The 18,641-nt window shown below is 45.8% G+C and overlaps 1 protein-coding gene across 2 annotated transcripts in view; it reads left to right on the plus strand.

The window, feature by feature from the left end:
• The window catches only part of PDILT (protein disulfide isomerase like, testis expressed), a 44,035-nt gene that overhangs the window by 4,656 nt on the left and 20,738 nt on the right, over nucleotides 1–18,641 (plus strand). For both annotated transcript variants that reach the window (XM_073900274.1, XM_025855577.2), the window contains 2 exons: nucleotides 5,319–5,527; nucleotides 17,900–18,106. In XM_073900274.1, coding sequence (XP_073756375.1) covers nucleotides 5,326–5,527; nucleotides 17,900–18,106 — 409 coding nt within the window. In that variant the 5' untranslated portion in view covers nucleotides 5,319–5,325. The remainder of the gene's footprint in view (nucleotides 1–5,318; nucleotides 5,528–17,899; nucleotides 18,107–18,641) is intronic.

Here is an 18,641-nt window from a genome sequence, read left to right on the forward strand (position 1 = left end):
GGGGGGATGGGTTAGCCTGGTGATGGGTATTGAGGAGGGCACGTTCTGCATGGAGCACTGGGTGTTATGAACAAACAATGAATCATGGAACACTGCATCAGAAACTAATGATGTAATATATGGTGATTAACATAACAATAAAAAATTTAAATAAATAAATAAATAAATAAATAAATAAATAAATAAAAAAGCTCCCGGGGTGGGGGGATGGGTTAGCCTGGTGATGGGTATTAAAGAGGGCACATTCTGCGTGGAGCACTGGGTGTTATACACAAACAATGAATCATGGAACACTACATCAAAAACTAATGATGTAAAGTATGGTGATTAAGATAACAATAAAATATTTAAAAAAAAACAATAAAAAGGCTCCCAGTGGGATTTTAATGTGTATCCCGGGATAAGAAGGGCTAATGGAATACAAGTTTTTTATCATATCCTTGCAACTACCCTGGGAGGCAGGCACTATTCACCCATTCTACAGATGGAGATGCTAAGCTCTAATAATGGACTCACAAATTTGAGGAGTCCAAGATTTGAGGGGTGAGTGTGAGGTGTGGGCATATGGGCAGTGTGGTGACTTAGACCCGAGGTTTGCAAACTTTTCTGGGAGAGAGCCAGGTGATAAATATTTTTGGCATTGCTGGCCCACAAATGGTCTCTGTTGCAACTATTCAACTTGCCCACTGTAATAAAAGCAGCCATACAACAGCAAAAGAATGGGCGTGGCTGTGATCCAGTAACACTGTATTTATAAGAACAGGCAGCAGGCCAGTTTGCTGAACTCTGATTTAGAACATAGACATTGGTACCTGAGCCCCTGTGCTCCTTCATCTACCTGCTGGGTGGTCTTGTAGGAAACTCCACCTTCATGAGTGGGGCATCATAATTATACCTACTGATGTAGGAAATGTTGGGTTCGGAACCAACGGCCAAGAAGGAATTCTTGAGATGTCTTTGGTGCAAAAAGGTGGTTTTATTAAAGCATGGGGACAGGACCCGTGGGCAGAAAAAAACTGCACTGGGATCATGAGGAGTGGTCAATTATATATTTTCAAGCTGGGGGGTGGCTAGGGATAGCTTAAGTCTCTAAAGAATTTTGGAAGCAAGAATTCCAGGACCTTGAGGGGGCTAGCTATTGTTAGGAAAAGGTCTTTTATTACTGTCTAGTAAAACCTTAGTCATGAGACCCTTCAGATGCATATCAGTGGGTCATATGCTTGGAGGATGACTGTCAACATATATCTTGGGGGGTAGAGATAAAGAAGTTTCCAAAGGAATTTTTGTATGTTAAAGTAGACTCACAGGACCCTGGGGATTGGCTAAGGCTGCCTTTTGCCCTGAGCAAAATAGTAACACCAAGGCAGCTGAGTTCCTGGAGGAATGTCACTCTGTCTGTTTCAAGGACTTGTTAATGGACTGTAAGTGGTAAGGCAATTTAATTTTTCTTTTGCCTTTGCTTCCCACATCACCTACCTCATAGACATGCTGTGATGGTTAACAAGATGGTAAGTGTAAAGCTCAAATACTAGCTTAATACATAGTGATTTGTACTTAGTATTATTGGCTAGCATGGTATTGGGTCTAAAATGGTCAGCAAAGAGTCGAGGTTGGGGTTTCAGTGCAGAGGAGAAACAGGGTAGGGCCCCTGTGATACTGTGATTTGTAAGTGTTAAACAACAAAATTCAACCTCGTAAATTTGAAGATCTAGTTGGCTTTATTAAGCAATTCATGAATTGGACAGCATCCAATCCAGCCAGTAGAGAGATGCCCCCAGGGGTTGTACAAAATGGAAGGTGGTTATAGGCAGGAGGGTGTGGGAAGATGTTATTAGTAAAAGAAAAGAAAGGATTTTTTCAGGCAAGGACGTCTTTTGTGGGAGAAGGGAAAGGCAGGGGTTTGTTTGTTTTTTGGGGGTTTTTTCATCAAGCAGATTATCTTACCACTGCTAAACAGGAAATTTCAGGTTGACTTTTGGAAGGTCATATTCCCGGAATAGGTTGAAACTATAATTAAGTCTTGTTTGCCATGGGAGAGGGGAGGGGCTCAAATGATTCAATTTGGGGCTCTTTTTTTATTTTGTGTTTTAACATAAGAAATATATATATTTGGGCATTCAGATGACCAAATATATTTCTCATGTAGATTTGGTCTTTATCCATAGTTCCTGGCTCACAGCTCTCAAAACCTTGGAATTTCCCGAACAATAAGATAAGAGCAATAGAGCATCTTTTGTTACAGCATTTGATCTCTTGTCCTCAGTTCCTGAAAAAAATGCTTCAAAGCATAAACCATGGGGGACTCAGAACCTCTTTCTTTCAAAACAAAAACAAGAACAAAAAACACAACCCATATTTGCAACTGAAGCCCTGGCTTGCAAGTGCCTGGTCCCTGCTATGAGTTTCAAAGGCCCGTTTCACAACCCCAAAATCAAAAATCTGATTCTGTTCTCTGCTGCAGTCTCAGGCCTCCCGTCCTGAGGCAGGACTCCATTGAAAGATGGAGGGTAAAGCATATCAGGGTGGGGAGCTTCCACTAAGGTCTCAAAATATTGTTCACAGCATTCATTTTTTTAAAAAAGATCTTACTTGTTTATTTTAGAGAGCATGCATGTGCAGGGGGGAGGGGTAGAAGGGGAGGGGCAGAGGGGGAGAGAGAGGAACAAGCAGACTCCACGCTGAGCTTGGTGCCCCACGTGGGACTCAATCTCACAATCCATGAGATCATGACCTGAACTGAAACCAAGAGTCAGACGCTTAACTGACTGTGCCACCCGGGTGCCCCTGTTCACTGCATGCATTTTGCAGTGGGGCACTAGAGAGGCAGTACATCACTGTGGTTCGATAGCTAGACTATCTGCCCCCAAATGTGGGGCAACGATGCAGTGGAAGATGGTGGCACAGAGGTTGAAAGGACTCACCCGAAGCAGAACAAAAGAGACCGAAGTTTACTGAATACACCACAAAGGAGTGGCGGGTAGGACAGCAGCGGGAGAGGCTGTCTGCAAGGAGGTGGTGGGTGGGGGCTGTTTTAAAAGGGGAACAATGAGGTATGGCGATGTAAGGAATTCCCCCTTGTCTGGTACCGGTGCCTGGTTGTAAGTAGCCCATTGATTAGTTACGGCCTATGGATATTTTAAGATGGTCATCTAATGGGCCTGTCTGTATTCAGCCAGGGGGTCGCTATGGGCTCTGTCTACATTCTATTGCTCAAGGCTGTTTGCCTAAAAGAGGCCTCAAGGGGCACTGCACCCCAATGTTTATAGCAGCAATGTCCACAATAGCCGAAATATGGAAAGAGCCCAGATGTTCATCGACAGATGAATGGATAAAGAAGATGTGGTATATAGATATATAATGGAATATTACTCAGCGACCAAAAAGAATGAAATCTTGCCATTTGCAACAAGGTGGATGGAACTGGAGGGCATTATGCTGAGCGAAATAAGTCAGTCAGAGAAAGACAGCTACCATATGATTTCACTCATATGTGGAATTTAAGAAACAAAACAGATGAACACAGGGGAAGGGAAGAAAAAATAAAATAAGATTAAAACAAGGAGGGAGGCAAACCACAGGAGACTGAACTCTACGAAATAAACTGAGGGTTGCCGGAGAGGAGGTGGGTGGTGGGTAACTGGGTGATGGGCATTAAGGAGGGCATTTGATGGAATGAGCACTGGGTTTTATATGCAAACCGATAAATCACTAAATTCTACCCTGAAATTAATAATGCAGTATATGTTAACTAAATTGAGTTTCAATAAAGAATTTTAAAAATAATAGTAAACAAATAAATATGGCCTTTACACCTACTAGCTGTGTGGCCTTGGGCAAATTACTTAACCTCTCTCTGCCTTACTACACTCATTAAATGAGGATTACAATAGTACTATCCCTACCTCAGAGGGTTGTCATAAGAGATACAACAGTATGGAAAAGCGCTAGAACAGTGCCTGGCACATGACAAGTACATTAAGCTATAGGTACTTATAAAATTTAGTGCTAGAATTGGTGACGATTCTCTACATTTTAGGCCAAAAAATTACATTAGATCTATTTTTTAAAAACCTTCCGATAGTTTGACAAGTATACTTCCCAGGCAAGTATTTATTCATTCATTCACGTATTTATTCACGCCACTTGTTCATTTTCCTACCATAAATGCCAGCAGTCAACGAAGAAGTTGAGATCCTTATAAATTTAATATGAAGGTGTGACCTAGAATACACTGCTATAGGTCTTCTCATTTAAGACACTCATATAGTCTGTGCCACACAGAGAAACAGCTCTGTGCTTGAGGAGTACTTGCGAACATCTGAGGAGGTGAGGCTATGCTCTAAGTTGTTAGGGAAGACATAATGAGGGAAAGTCAGAAAGGAAGCTTCTGACCCAGACCATTCTAACAGTTAAAAATTGCAAAATAAATAAATAAATAAATAAAACAAAGGGAAAGAATTAGGAAAGGAAATCATGTCATAGATCTAAAATGTACTTTTATACTTTTATAGGATATATACAGGATATATTTCATATACATAGGATATATTTCATATTATTAAGAAAACCAGGATGCTGAACAATATGCATTAGCTGACTCCATTTGTGTTTAAAATTGTACATTCAAATGTGCATTTATATAGGAATTTTCAACATGTATAGGAATTCATTCCAAACTGTTAATAGTAGCTTTCTCAGAGGTGGGATTATGAGAGAGATTTTATTTTCTACTTAATATTTTTATTATATTATTGTTTGGGATTTTTACAAGTGTGACTTTTTATGTCACTTTTTGTTACGACTTTTAAAAGAAATTACAGTTGAGAAAATCTGTTCAAATAGCAAATGGGGTACATTAATGGGAAGTGAGGTAGTGAGCTTCCTATCATAAGGGGGCATCCAAGTAGGAGCTGCAGGAGCATGAAGCAGAGGCTGTGATAGGGAACTGGACCAGTTATCTCTGAGGCTCAGCGGCTCACCCTAGGACTCTGGAGTGGGATTCATCTCTGCAAAAGTCTCACCTATTGTCTGGGGGAGCCAGTGGGCTCAAGTGGCTGGAGTGCAATTTGGATTCTTGCTGCTCTGACTGGGGCCCTGCTGCTCTGAGCTATTCCTGTGCAATTTATACAGGCGCTGAAGTTAAGCTAACACTTTGCCTCTCTTCCAGTGCCACTGCCAAGCTGTGAGCACCACTAGGGAGGCAGTGGGCCATGCTCAGGCCATGTTCTCCATACATAAACTGGCTGGGCAGGGAGTGATGACGTGACACCTGCCACGTGCGCTGATAAGGGCTCCTGTTCCTCTTTGTGCCCCTGAAGGACAGCCATGAAGCCGCTATGGATGTTCCTGCTGCTAGCGGCCTCTTGCGTCTCCACTGTCCAGGGCTTGCCAGAGGAGGACGTCAAGGAAGACAGCATCAACATATCCCAGCCCTTGCATATTGTGGAGGAAGGCAACCTACTAGTGCTAACACCTGCTGGCCTGACCCAGATGCTGAACCAGACCCGCTTCCTCATGGTGCTTTTTCGTGAGTGTCCCCCACTCCTGGGTGGTGGGCGATGGGTGGGGTAAGATCTGCCTCCTTGCTCCCGGCAGCCAGGGGAATTTTATATATTGTTAAACACATGAGAACACATATCATTATTTAAAAATAGTATGTATATGCTCTCATTCCCAATTTCTAGATGAGAATACTGAGGTCCAAGGGAGGTTAAGCAATTTGCAAGATACGATGTTGCCACTTTAGTCTTGATTTACATGTTGCTCCTCAGTCCCACTGAAGGTAAAAAGTCAAGCTTTACTCTTAGGTATCTTTATATTCTGAAACTCAACTTTCCCCTCTGTAAAATGGGCATGAGCATCATGACCATACTGGACTGTTGTAAAGATGAAATGAGGTAGTATGTCAAGTAGCTGGAATGCAACCAGAGAACAATAAATGGTGGCAGTTATGGGCAAGCTCTTAAGCAAAAATTTGCAGACCATCACCTTTATCTGAACTCTGCCTGTCCACTTTTGTTCTTTGGGCTGTTGTTCTTTGCAAGAGTAGACATTTCTTCTTTTCCTTAGGTCCTGGGCACAGAGCTGTGCCTTGGGGCAGGGTAGGAGGGATTTTCAAGTCAGCTTTCACATAGTCAGCACTTACTGTGTGCTGGGCATTGTCCTGAGTGCCCCACTACATGTTAAGTCAGGTAATCCTCACAACAAGCCAGTGTGGTGGCACCATTTGTCTCCCTACTTTATAGCTGAGGAGACAGAAGCTCAAAGAGGCCAAGCGATTTGCCCAAAGTCACACAGCTCACAAGTGGGGACTGCAGACCCTGTGCTACACCACTTCCCACCTGCAAGGATTGCAAGGGTGCAGAAAGCAGATGTGAACACTGGATTCCAGAATCCTTCAGAGCCTCTTCTGGGGAGTGTCTGGATCCGTGTCAATCCCCAAGGCCTGCTTTTCCAGGATGTACCTGGCCTGACTAGCACCCAGGTTCCTGGAGGCCAGGCAGTGCCTGAGGTTCCAGAGCTGGGCAGGGCAGTGCAGGGTGGGTGCTGCCCCTTTCCATGCAGCCTCTCCTCCCCTCTTCTTGGCTGATGCTCTGGTGTCGCCTTTTCTCCCATCTGTCAGTTTGCCTTCCTCGAACACTGACCCCTCACAGGCTTCCTTTTCTCTCCAGTCTGACCAATGCATGTACTGGGATGAGAGGTTCATGGTCCTAGGCTCAGATGCTGGGCTCTGCCACTTATTGGCGAGGTGACCTTGAGCAGGTGACCTTGATCGCTCTGAGCCTCTCTTTACTGGCTGTAAAATGGGGAATTTAATAATATGATATAATTCCTAGGGTGCTTAGCACAGTGCCTGGTGCACAGTAAGAGCTTAAGAAGATATTGGCTGTCATTTTTTTTATCATCATTTTGAGATTCCTCCTCTGCACAAAAGCGTTAATGATTTTTCCCTTGCTGGTTGTTGTGGTGATGAAAATGGGCTCAAACATGCAGTCATTGGTACCTAGTGAGCATTCATTGGGCAGAAACTGTTATTATTGCATTCTGATTCACCCCACTTTTACTCAGCTTACTCAGTGCCAGGCCTTGGGCGGGCCCTTTGGGAGCCCCAGAGAAAAGGGGTCTTGGTTTCTGCTCTCAAAGACTTTGTCAGAAGTCAGGACTGTCACAAAGCAGGAGAAACTCTTTAAAATGATATTCATGCCATTAGAAGAGTCTAAAACGGTATACATTGGGTGCCTCATGGAGAAGTGACAGCTTGGACTTGTCCTCAGAAAGGGTGGTTTGGCTGCAAACCAGTTGAGCAGCCTCCTTGGTCTTGGCTCCTGCATCCTTGCATCCTGGAATGCACATGGGTCTCCAGGTCAAAGCAAATGCATCTTGAAGCTTGAAGTTTGGCTTGAAGTGAGAGAAATCTTTGTTATTTGGCCTCCCAGTGATGCCCAGTGATGGGCAATCTGCAGCCAGAGCAGTGGAGTGAGCACTCTGAAATCTATTGTTGCTGACATCAGTAATTATCAAAGACCACATGCCAAGCACTAGTAAATCCTAAAGTGTTTTTTTGTGGGTTTGTTTATTTGGTTTTTTTTGTTTTTTTGTTTTTTTGTTTTTTTGTTTTTCTGGAAAATGTTTATTTGTTTTTTAACTTGAATCACCCACACACTTTTGTCTGTAAGTGACATCAAGGTTTGGGGTAAAGTATACAAGTATGGGAGCCAGGCCAGCCTGAGTGTGAAACCCAATACTGCCATGACCTAGATAGGTGGCCTAGGGTACATTTCTTTGTATCTCACCTTCATCTGTGGAGTTGGAACAACAGAAGTGGTGCAGTCATTGTACGGGTTGACTGAGGGTTATCTATGAAGGATCCGACACAGGGAAGATGCTCAGTAAATGAGTCCTCATCCTCCCGTGGCCCTGGGGCACAAAACAGATCATCAACTTTCTGTCAGTTAGGACTGGATTCAGCTTCAAGGAATAAAGAATCTGCTAATGATGACTTAAATCCAAGATTTCTCTCATATGCTCATATGTAGACCAGGGATAGGCAGTCAATGGCTGTCCTAGCAGCTTCATGGTGTTAAGGATGCAGGCTCCGTCTGTCTTCTTGCATCACCCCTGACACGTTGTAGCTTGTGGTCATAAGATGGCTGAGGTACCTCTTGTGATGTATTGTACATTTTGCTAGGGGAAAAGAGAGACAGGCAAATAGCAAAAGGACAAAATACATGGCAGCTAAGTACGTCCCTTGAAGAAAAAAATCAAAACTTTTCCAGAAGCTCCACCAGTGACTTTTGTTATATCTTATTGGCTAGAACTGGGCCATGGCTGTTCCCAACCTGAGGAGTCTTGAAACGGGGAATGTTTTAGGTTTCTATCGCTATGGTCCAGGAATGGTTGATTCACAGTATTTGCCACAAGATCCAAGGTTGCAGGCTAACTTAAATGGGCCATATATCTTCTTAGTTCTCTGTATACTGTAGCTCAGTTTTTAATAGTAGATGAATGAAGTCCTTTAATGAAATAAATTCTAAAACTGATTGCCTACTTTTGTACCCAAACTCTTTTGTTGTTCTGATTTTTTTAAAAATATATATGTAGACAGAATATGTGCAAGCAGGCGGAGGGGCAGAAGGAGACAGAGAGAGAATCTTAAGCAGACTCCATGCACAGCGTGGAGCCCAAGGCAGGGCTCAGTCTCACGACCCTGAGATTATGACCTGAGCTGAAATCAAGAGTTGGACACTTAACCAACTGAGCCACCTGGGCGCCCCTCATTGTTCCCATTTGATGAGATATTTTAAAGATCACTGTGTTAGGGAAAGCTAACTGCTATACCAACTCCCAAATCTAGGTTTGTAAAGGTTGACTTTTTTTTTTAAGATTTTTATTTATTTATTTGAGAGAGAGAGAATGAGAGATAGAGAGCACGAGAGGGAAGAGGGTCAGAGGTAGAAGCACACTCCCTGCTGAGCAGGGAGCCCGATGCGGGACTCGATCCAGGGACTCCAGGATCATGACCTGAGCCGAAGGCAGTCGCTTAATCAACCAAGCTACCCGGGCGCCCAAAGGTTGACTTCTTAAATCTTAGTCTCAGGCAGGTCTGCAGAGGAGCTTTGCTCCATATAGTCATTCAGTCAGCCAGGCTGCTTCCATCCAGTGCCTCAAGCATCCCTTAGGGCCTAGAGTACTCCACTGAGTCCTCTGCCTCCAGCCAGCAAATGGATTGAGAGACAGAGGACATACTTCTGGGCCAGGCCAGCCCTGGAAATGGTGCACATCAGTGCTCCTTGAAGTGCTGTCTGTGGACCAGCAGTGCCAGCATCACATAGGAGCTCATCAGAATTGCAAAATACCAGGTCCCATTCTAGACCTACTGAGTCAGAGTCCCAAGTGATTCACATGGACATTACAGGGTGAGAAGTATGTGTGACTTCTGCCCGTGTTCCATGGGCCGCAGCTCTGCGGGAGAGGCTGGGAAACACAGTCCAGCAGCATAAATGAAGAGGAAAAAGAATCAGGGTTTGGGGAACACATGACATTTTCTGCCTTAATCACACTGCACCTTATAGGAGCCTGGACACAGCCTTTGATTCAAACACAACCTGAAGCTAGGCTGGCTGAGAGGCGGTTGGGTTGTGTAAGCTCTTCCAGACACTAAACCACCAGGAACAGGCTTCTCTTCTGGGCAGCAATGTCAACAACGATTTCCTGCATAAGGTTGACGTTATGGACTGTTTGCTCAGGTTAAGGTTCCAAGGGCACCTGGTTCCCAAATCCAATAGGCACTGTCAGTCCTCACCTTCCTTGACCTCTTTGCAGCCCCAACCTGAGACCCTTTGCTCTTTGGTGCCCATGAGCCCATTCTCTTCTGGTTCCCTTTGATCTCTCTGCTTCACTTCTCAGGTCTTTATGGCTCCTCTTCTTTCCCATAACCCTGAAATCAAGGATGTAACAGGCAGCCCATGGACTGAAGACGGCCAGCAGGGGTGTTATGTTTGGGCTGTGCACTGTTTTAAAAATTGAGACATTTCACAATTAAAATTGAATTTACATCTGCTCTTGAAGGAACAGAAGATCTAGAGGCACGGGCCCACATTCTTGCAATGTGACAAGTAGCTGGAGCTTGGTAATGATTTTTTCTTTTGATCAGAAAATAAGCCTGTCAGTTTGCCACATCCCTACCCAGCAAACCCCCACAGTCACACCCTGCCTCGCCCCTGTAGCATTTGAGTCTGTGTCCCCCGTCTGAAATTCAGGCCTCCTAGTCTCTTCTTGGTGCAGTCTCTCTGAGTGTTGTTACTTCAGGGCGGGAGTTTGGGTATGTGACAGCCTCAGCAGCTCGGTTGCCTTGGGTCCCAGAGCCTCCTCAGCTGGCTTGTGCAGCCTCTTCATAGCAACGTGGAACAAAAACATTTTTTTTTTGTGCCCTTAACCTTGATGGTTCCCAGAAGGGAAAATCTGATTGGGTCATTTTTGCTTCCGTCCAACATAGAGCATGCCTGATGCATAAAATTCCATCAAAATAGTTCCAAACTTCTGACCTCCATCTAGCCCAGGCTGTTAATGGTTTCTTTCATTGTGCCAGGGTACATGCTGGATTTTACTTCAAGCCTATGGAAAAGACCTTATAGGGGTGATCCGGTTTGGGCCATTTTCTTAATACAAGCCTGTGACCAGGGCAGGCACTTCTGCTTTGCTGATGGATTCCTCCAGCCGATTCCCCACATCCCTCACCCACCAGGAAGTGGGCCACCACTTACACATCTGTTTCATGGTTTCCTTCAGGGAAGAACTGAGAACCCTGCAGCTCTACTCTACCTACTGCAGAACTGTAAGCTAATGGTTAGCACAAGACAGCGTCTTCTTTTTTTTTGCTGCGGTCCTAATCTCTGATCCTGGACCCTCGCTGTTGAAGGAACTAGAGCCACACGCTTTGCATGACACAAGGTACATCAACACACATTTACCCTTCCAACAATGGCGCAGCAGGCGGACAAGGCAGAGGAACCTGTCCTGTTCGCATGAGAATGCAAATCTCTGCCCAGTGACTGTTTTAATCAGGGCAGAAGGGGGAGTCCATGGCTCTTTAGGGCTTTAACTGACATAACTTGGGGACTGATGCTGAATCTGGGGCTACAGAGAGAGCCAACCAATTTTACATTCTTTAATGACATTAAATGACAACCAAATTGAATACTTGAAACTTAAAGCATTCCCACTAGCCAGTATTTCAAAGCAGTAAACACCAGCAGAGATTTTGTTATCTAAAAAAGACACTCGGGCTCATTACATTTGAATATCTGATTCCTTCCAATACATGTTTAAATCAAAATGAGTTCTCAAAAACTGGCAGGCCTTCTAAAGTGACCTTTGGAAAAACTAATCACTTGGGGAAAGCATTTTAAATGTTTTCTTTTTTTCTAGGAATAAATAGGCTCTTTACAAAAAGGATTTTTCCAATATGGTCCCAGGGACATACTGTATTAAGTAACTCTCAAATCCTTAGCTGCTGCCCACTTTCTTAGCTCTCTGAGGACTCCAGGCTCAAGAGTCAATGGTCGGTGGGACCTTTCCTCTTGCATGTTCCTCACATGTCTCAAATGCCACATGTGTTCAAAACAGAACTCAGCATTTTTTATTTGCTCCCTACAACTTGCTTTTTCTCATGCCCTGCCTTAACCGACAGCCCCTCTGTCTGCCCAATGTCAAAATCAGAAATCTCAAGGTCATTCTTGACTCCTCTCTATTGTCCCATTTAACTCATCACCAGGTCCTTGCTGAAACCACCTCCTAAGGCCCTCTGCAATCTTCAGTCTTCCCACCCCCTTGCCACTGCCTTCATTCCAGCCAGTGTTCCCCACCTGAAACACTGCAGCAGCCTCCTAGAGCATTTGCCCACCGCCTCCAATGCTGTCCTTACAGCACACCCAGAGATATTTTTTCTTTTTTTTTTTTTATTTATTTGACAGAGAGATAGAGAGCACAGATAGGCAGAGCGGCAGGCAGAGGGAGAGGGAGAGGGAGAAGGAGGCTCTCCGCAGAGCGTGGAGCGCAACGTGGGGCTCGATTCCAGGACCCCAGGATCATGACCTGAGCCGAAGGCAGCCGCCCAACCAACTGAGCCACCCAGGAGCCCCAGATATTTTTTTCCTAAAATGCAAGTCTGATTGGGTCACTTCCTGATTAAAAACCCTCAGTGATTTTCTAAGACCCCAAACTCTTTAACATGGCTACAGCGTCGTCTGCTTGGTCTAGCCTCAGCCAGCTTCCCGACTTCACTTGAGAGCTATCTTTTGGCTTCTGAGTAATTTGTAGTTGCTGGATAGGTCACACTGGCTCAAGCCCCAGGGCCTTTGCCCTTAAAATTCCCTCCGACCATAGCGTCCTCCTACATTTCCTTGCCTCGATTGTGAGGTTTAAGCTCATGAAACCACCTTGTCAGGAGGCTGTGTCCACCCTTACTCCCACCTACAGTAGCTAGCAGGCCTTCCGTGATGATGCAACCCTCTGTACCCTCCCTTTCATAGCACTTCTCACACTGTATTGAAACTGCTTTCTAACTTGTGGGCTTCATGGGGGACAGGGGCCAAATCTCACTCACCTCTTGATTACTAACATCTGGCATTGTGCTTGGTAGGCCTGCATGAGATGTTGAATGAATGACGGAATGAAATGAGCTTTCTTTTGGCCCATAATGTTCTGCATGAATGAGGCAAGCAGAAAAGAGTAAGCTACCTTTCGTGGGAGAAGTCAAAATGAGGTATATCAGAAGCTGTCTCTAGGGTCATTTAAGAAGTACCCCTAAAGAAGAGACAACAAGAGTCCAGGGAGCAGGTTAGATGATGATCATGGTGATGATGAGGATGGTGATGAAGATGATGACAACGACGGCCATTTATTGAGCATCTGTATTCCAGGCACTGTAATCAGTCTCACTGTCTCCATCTTACATATGAGGCAAAGACTTCTCAGAAAGGTTGGAAAATTTGCTGAATTTTAGACCAGGTCTGACATCAAAACTGGTATTCAATCCATCTTACAAGACTGTGCTGATAACTGGAATAGTTATTTATTTATTCATCATTTATTCATTCGTTTGCTCAATATTTATTGAATACCTCTTATGTGTCAGATAGACTTCTAGGCACGAAACAGATGGACAGCCTTGCTTCATGGAACTTACGTCCTAAAGAGGGGAGACTTGAGGTAAACAAATAAGAAAAGAATGTAGTATGTCTTCGGGTTAAAAGCACTATGGAGAAAAACAAAGAAGAGCAACAGAGAGAGCAAAGAGTTAGTGGAAGTGGGGCTGCAAATTTATATAGGGTTGTCTGGAAAGGTGACAATTCAGCAAGGACCTGAAGGCAGGAAGGCAGCAACCTATGCAGATAACTGGGAGGAGAGCATTTCAGGCAGAGGGAACAGCAAGTGCAAAGGACCTGGGGTGCGAATGTGCCAGGATGGCTAAAGCTGAGGTGCTGAAGAGAAGTGGGAGATAAGATCTCAAAGGAGGTACAGTCCTTTAGGGCCTTACTGGCCATTAGGATGATCAGAGGAATTTGTTGGCTGGCGCTTGAGGAACTAGAAGGGATTGGTTACCATCCCAAAGCTCCTATCATCTGCAAGCACCTCTGTACACTATAATGGCCCTATGGGATGGGGAGAGGATTATTCTCAGAATATTTTCCAAGCTTGATCTAGAGCTTGGTCTAAAGTAGGGTTTCTCATCCTCAGTGCTATTAACACTTTGGCCGGATGGATAATTCTTTCTTGTGTGATGCATTATAGGATGTTTAGTGGCATCCCTGACCTCTACCCATTAGATGTCAGTAGCACTCTAGTTGTGACAATCAGAAATGTCTCCAGATATGGCCAAATGCCCCCCATTGAGAACCAATGTCTAAAGAAAGGCATACTCCAGCTCCCTGTGCTGAGAGCTAATTTCCAATCCCTACAGTCTCACTTTCCCATCCACCAGCCCCTCCCCTGACTCACACTGGCCGCTTAGAAAAGGGAACGTGGGGTTATCTACTAAAGACCCAGGCAAACATTGATTCTAGGTCTATTAGCCATTAACACATCTGCACATCAGGTAGACATTCAGAGAGCCATTCCCTCTTCTAATATGACCCTGGGTCCCATTTGCTTACCCCAAAACCCATGTGAGAGCCACACAATGGGCCCAGGCTTGTGTTGGAATGTCTTGGTGTTCGTCACCCTTGTCCCTCTTTCCCCAAGAACCAGAATATCTGCTGAGGATCCTGACATTTCCATTAAGACCCTCCCTTCACAGAGAGAACCTGGTCAGGGCAAGATCAAGGGTTCTCCACCTATGCCATCATAATGGTTAATGATTTGGGGGCACTTCTGTGCCAGAGCTTTGCACACCCTGTCTTACTATGTACGATCATCTTAAGGTGTGGGATCATTTAGTATCCCCGTTCTGCAGGTGAGGAAACAGAGGTACAAAGATGTTTAAAAAAACAGCCTGCCCAGGCCACAGGTGCTGTAAACCACTATAACTGCCTCTGTTTTACAAGACAACCTAATGAAGTTCACTGAATACCATATGCCAGTCAGACAATGAGCTCTGTCTAGATAGAGCTTAGGACCCAAGGAAGGCTGTACTTGCAGGAGGTCTCACCTCCCAGCAGAGGGCTCCCGGCCCATCCACAACCCAATGGGCTCCACTCTGCCCAAGCAACAATGTACATAGGAATTGTTCCCACACCCCAGCCAAACTGGCATTTCCAGTTGGCCAGGGCAGGACATAGGCACCAAGACCTGAGAGGTATATGCATTCATTTCACCTTTGCAAACTTGGGTTTGCAGAGCCCACCAGTAAAACCAATTTGCATATTTTAAAAAGAAACCGGAAGACAGGACTGTAAATCATAAAGAGTGAATTTGCCTCTACAGATTCTCTCTGCTCTGATGGAAACCAACCTAGAGCAGGGGAGATGGAAAACCCACCCCCATCCCTCCCGTCCAGGAAAAAGGAAACTTTTTTAGACTAGCTCACCCATATGGTCAGTCAGAGCGTGAATCTGGGAGTCAGTGAGCCTTGGAGTTGAATCTCAGCCTAAATGCATATTAGCTCTAAGACCTCTGGGCTTCTGTTTCTTGTCTGTAACATTCCTCACCTGGAATGGTAGATAACTCAGAGGCTGTTCTGAGGATTAACCGGGATAGCAACGGGGTTGGCACAGTAAGTGCTCAATAATTTGTCATTGTTGTTACCTTGTTATCATTACTGTCACCACCACCATCATCACCATCATCATCCTCACCATCAGCTGCAGGAGCCTGCTCTGGTCAAAACCTGTCATTCTTGACTCCTCTCATTCATTCCTACTCCCCATCCAATCTATCATCTCCTCCCACCTGGCGAATCTACCACCAGTCAGTCATCTCCTCCTTCAAAATCTCTCAGACTCTGACCACTTCTCACTCCCTCTGCCACTACCCTGGCTCCAGCCATTACCGTCTGGATTATTACAGAGGCCTCCAACTGGTCTCCCTGGATCCACTCTCTTTCCCCTTTCATCTAATGTTCATGTAACATTTAGTACAGTCCAGTCAAAAAGTAAGTAGGATCATGTCTAACTCTGCCCCAAACCTTCCAGGATCTTTCCACACTCCTCAGAGAGAGGGGCCAAAATCTATTCAGTGGCCGACAAGGCCCTGTGTCATCTGACCCCCAGGCCCCTCATTCTGCTCCACTTCTTGTCATTCCTCAAACATGCGCACATACTCCCACCTTGGGGCCCTTTGCACTTATGGTTCCCCCGCCTGGAAACTCTCTTCCTCCACATACCCACATAACCTGCTCCCTCACCTCCTTCAGTCTTTATTAAAATGTTTCTTCTTGGTGAGGCTTCCTTCAGCCTCCCTACTTAAACTCCATCCCCCTGACACTCCTAACCTCCAGCTCTGCTGCTTTTCTCTCCGTAGCACTTAGCATCTAATATAGCATATAGTTGTTCACTTTCTGCCCTCTCCAACAAGAGCAGGGATTTTTGTCCATTGATTGCTAAATCCCCAGTACCCAGAACCGTGTCTGGCACGTGGCAGATCCTAGAAAAGATTTGTCGAATGAATGATGAATGATCAGATGAATGGATGGATGGATGGACGGATGTGTGGATAAATCACCATTACTATTATTGTTAGATCCTATCCAGCTAGCTTTAGGAGCCCAGCATTCCTGTTATCACAGACTGTTTCTCTCACGTCCATTCCAGATACCCAGGAGCACTGGGCTGTGTGTGGGACCTCTTCAAGCTCCACCATTTAGACAACCATTCCATGTGTTTTTCTTGCCCGGAGCTGCTTCCCTTAGAGACTCAGATTTGGACACCTTGTCAATCAGCCACCCACTGAGCCAGGCAGGGCAAGATCCACAAGGAAGCCCAGGCAGAGGCCTGAGGGCTGGAGCAGGAGCACCAGGCCAGCAGCTGCTGGCCGGCGATGGGTTGGCAGTATCAAAGACAATGATGGTGACAAAGCAGGTGGTGGGGAGGCAAAAAGTCCCACTTCCTGTGCATTGATTGGGAATTTAATGAAAACAATCATTCACTTTCAGGCTCCATCGCAGGAGCAGGTGTGCTGCCCGGCAGTGGGGCATGTACCAGCTGTCCTGGAGCTGGCTTTCTGGCTTTAGCTTTACAGAAGACTTCTCTGTTGGAACTTGGAACTTGCCCAGGAAGTGGAAGTGATTTGTACCTTCTCCAAGTGCGCTCCAGATGGACAGGGCAGAGGGGTGGGGACTGGCACAGGGCATGCGTTCTGACTTGAAAGGGAATCAGTGACCCCTGGCCCTGGCTTGGCCCACCCGCTGCAGACATCAGGGCTGTGAGGGGCCTGCAATCTCTGTGTTATCAGGAAGAAGGAAGGCAATGTGAGTGCCTTTTGGTCCTCTATCATTTAGGCCAGGAATCCCACGCCAGCTCCCTGAGGCCGTTTTCCAGATAGGGGCTCCCCACTCGTAACCCCCACCACACTGCCCAGCAATATGAGGGGCCAATGAATCCTAATCGAGTGTGTGAGGTCTCTTTGACACCACTTACCCCAAGGGGCAGGCTCTGAGGGGGGAGGAGAGCATCGTAACTGCTTCCCACACCTGACCTTCCTTACTTGAGAGTCCCCTCACGTATTCATGCTACAGGGCAACGGGAGTGGCTCAATTTGGCCTGTAACTCCGGAACTTTCCACCAGATGGCGTGCATACTCCCTCATTCTTTCTCCTCTGACTTCTGACCCTAGAAATTGTACAACAATAATAACAGCAGTAATAAGAATGCATTATGTCCTTATCATGTGCCAGGCACTGTGCTGAGAGTTTGACACACCAGTGCTGAGTAGAGAGCCGAATGAGTGGTTCCAGATCCTGGCTATTATCTCTCACTGCCACGGGACCCTGGGCAAGTAGGACATTTTGCTTCCCATCAGTTTCCTCGTCTAGAAAATTGAGATAATAACCATACCTACCCCATAGGGGTGCTGAGAGGATTAGATGGCTCAATCCATGGAAAGCCTTAGAAATTAATAAGCACTGTATAACTGATTGTTAAATAAATCTTACTTGGCTGAGAACTCTATGGGATAGTCGATACTATTTTTCTCATGAGGGAAGTGCGACTCACAGAGTTGGAGTGAGTTGCCCAAAGTTGTATTGCTTCCAGTGTTCCTGAGCCCAAAGAACCCTGATGTGCCTCCCAAATGGCCAATTTCATGAAACACGTGCCTCCCGTCCTGCCACATTTCTGAAAATCTACCTAGTACGGCAGAGCACGAAGAAGGCCCGGGAGCTAAGAAGGTGAAACCCAGCCTCCTTCTCGGGAGATGGGGAGCGGGAGAGGCTCTAGCAAGTTTTGCTTTATACTGGCTCTTTCAGACAACCCATCCTCCAAGCAATCCAGGAGCCTGGCTGAGGAACTGGGCAAAGCCGTGGAAGTCGTGGGCAAAGGCAAGAACGGGCTCGGCTTTGGCAAAGTGGACATCACGGTGGAGAAGGAACTTCAGAAGGAGTTTGACGTTAAGAAGGCCCCGGAGTTGAAGCTGTTTTTTGAGGGCAACAGGTCAGAACCCATCAGTTGCCAAGGTAACAGTCCTTGTGTGTCAGTTAAGGCAGTGCTAGCTATGGAAACACAAACACCAGCATTTCAGTGGTGTAACAGAATTACGAGTTTATTTCTTGCTCATGTAGAGCCCAGCTGGCAGCCAGAGGGTGGAGGTGGGTGGCTCAGCTCCACACAATCTTTCAAGGACCCAGGTTCCTTCCAGCCTGTGGCTTTGCCTTCCCTTAGGGCCTCTGAGCCCCCTGCCATTTTCTCCGTATCTAGCCAGCAGTTGGGTCAAGGAGGTAGAGGATTGCCACTGGTGGTGCTCATGACCCAGGCTTGGAAGTGACAAACATCACATCTCATTCCATTGACCAAAATTCTGTTACATAGCCCCACTCAATTGAAATGTTGAGCAATACGGCCTGATCTGTGTCCATAAGGAAAATAAAATTTTGGTGAACATACAGCTGCCTCCACCACAGCTTGCATCTCAGCTGGTGGGCCTCAGAAACACCATGAGGTGGGATAGCGAGATGCACGCCTCACAAACTGCCAGAGACCAGAGAGTGGGTT

The sequence above is a fragment of the Callorhinus ursinus genome, unplaced genomic scaffold (assembly GCF_003265705.2).
Source record: "Callorhinus ursinus isolate GAN/ISIS: 27379988/994484 unplaced genomic scaffold, GSC_fseal_2.0 scaffold13, whole genome shotgun sequence".
Classification (NCBI taxonomy): Eukaryota; Metazoa; Chordata; class Mammalia; order Carnivora; family Otariidae; genus Callorhinus; species Callorhinus ursinus.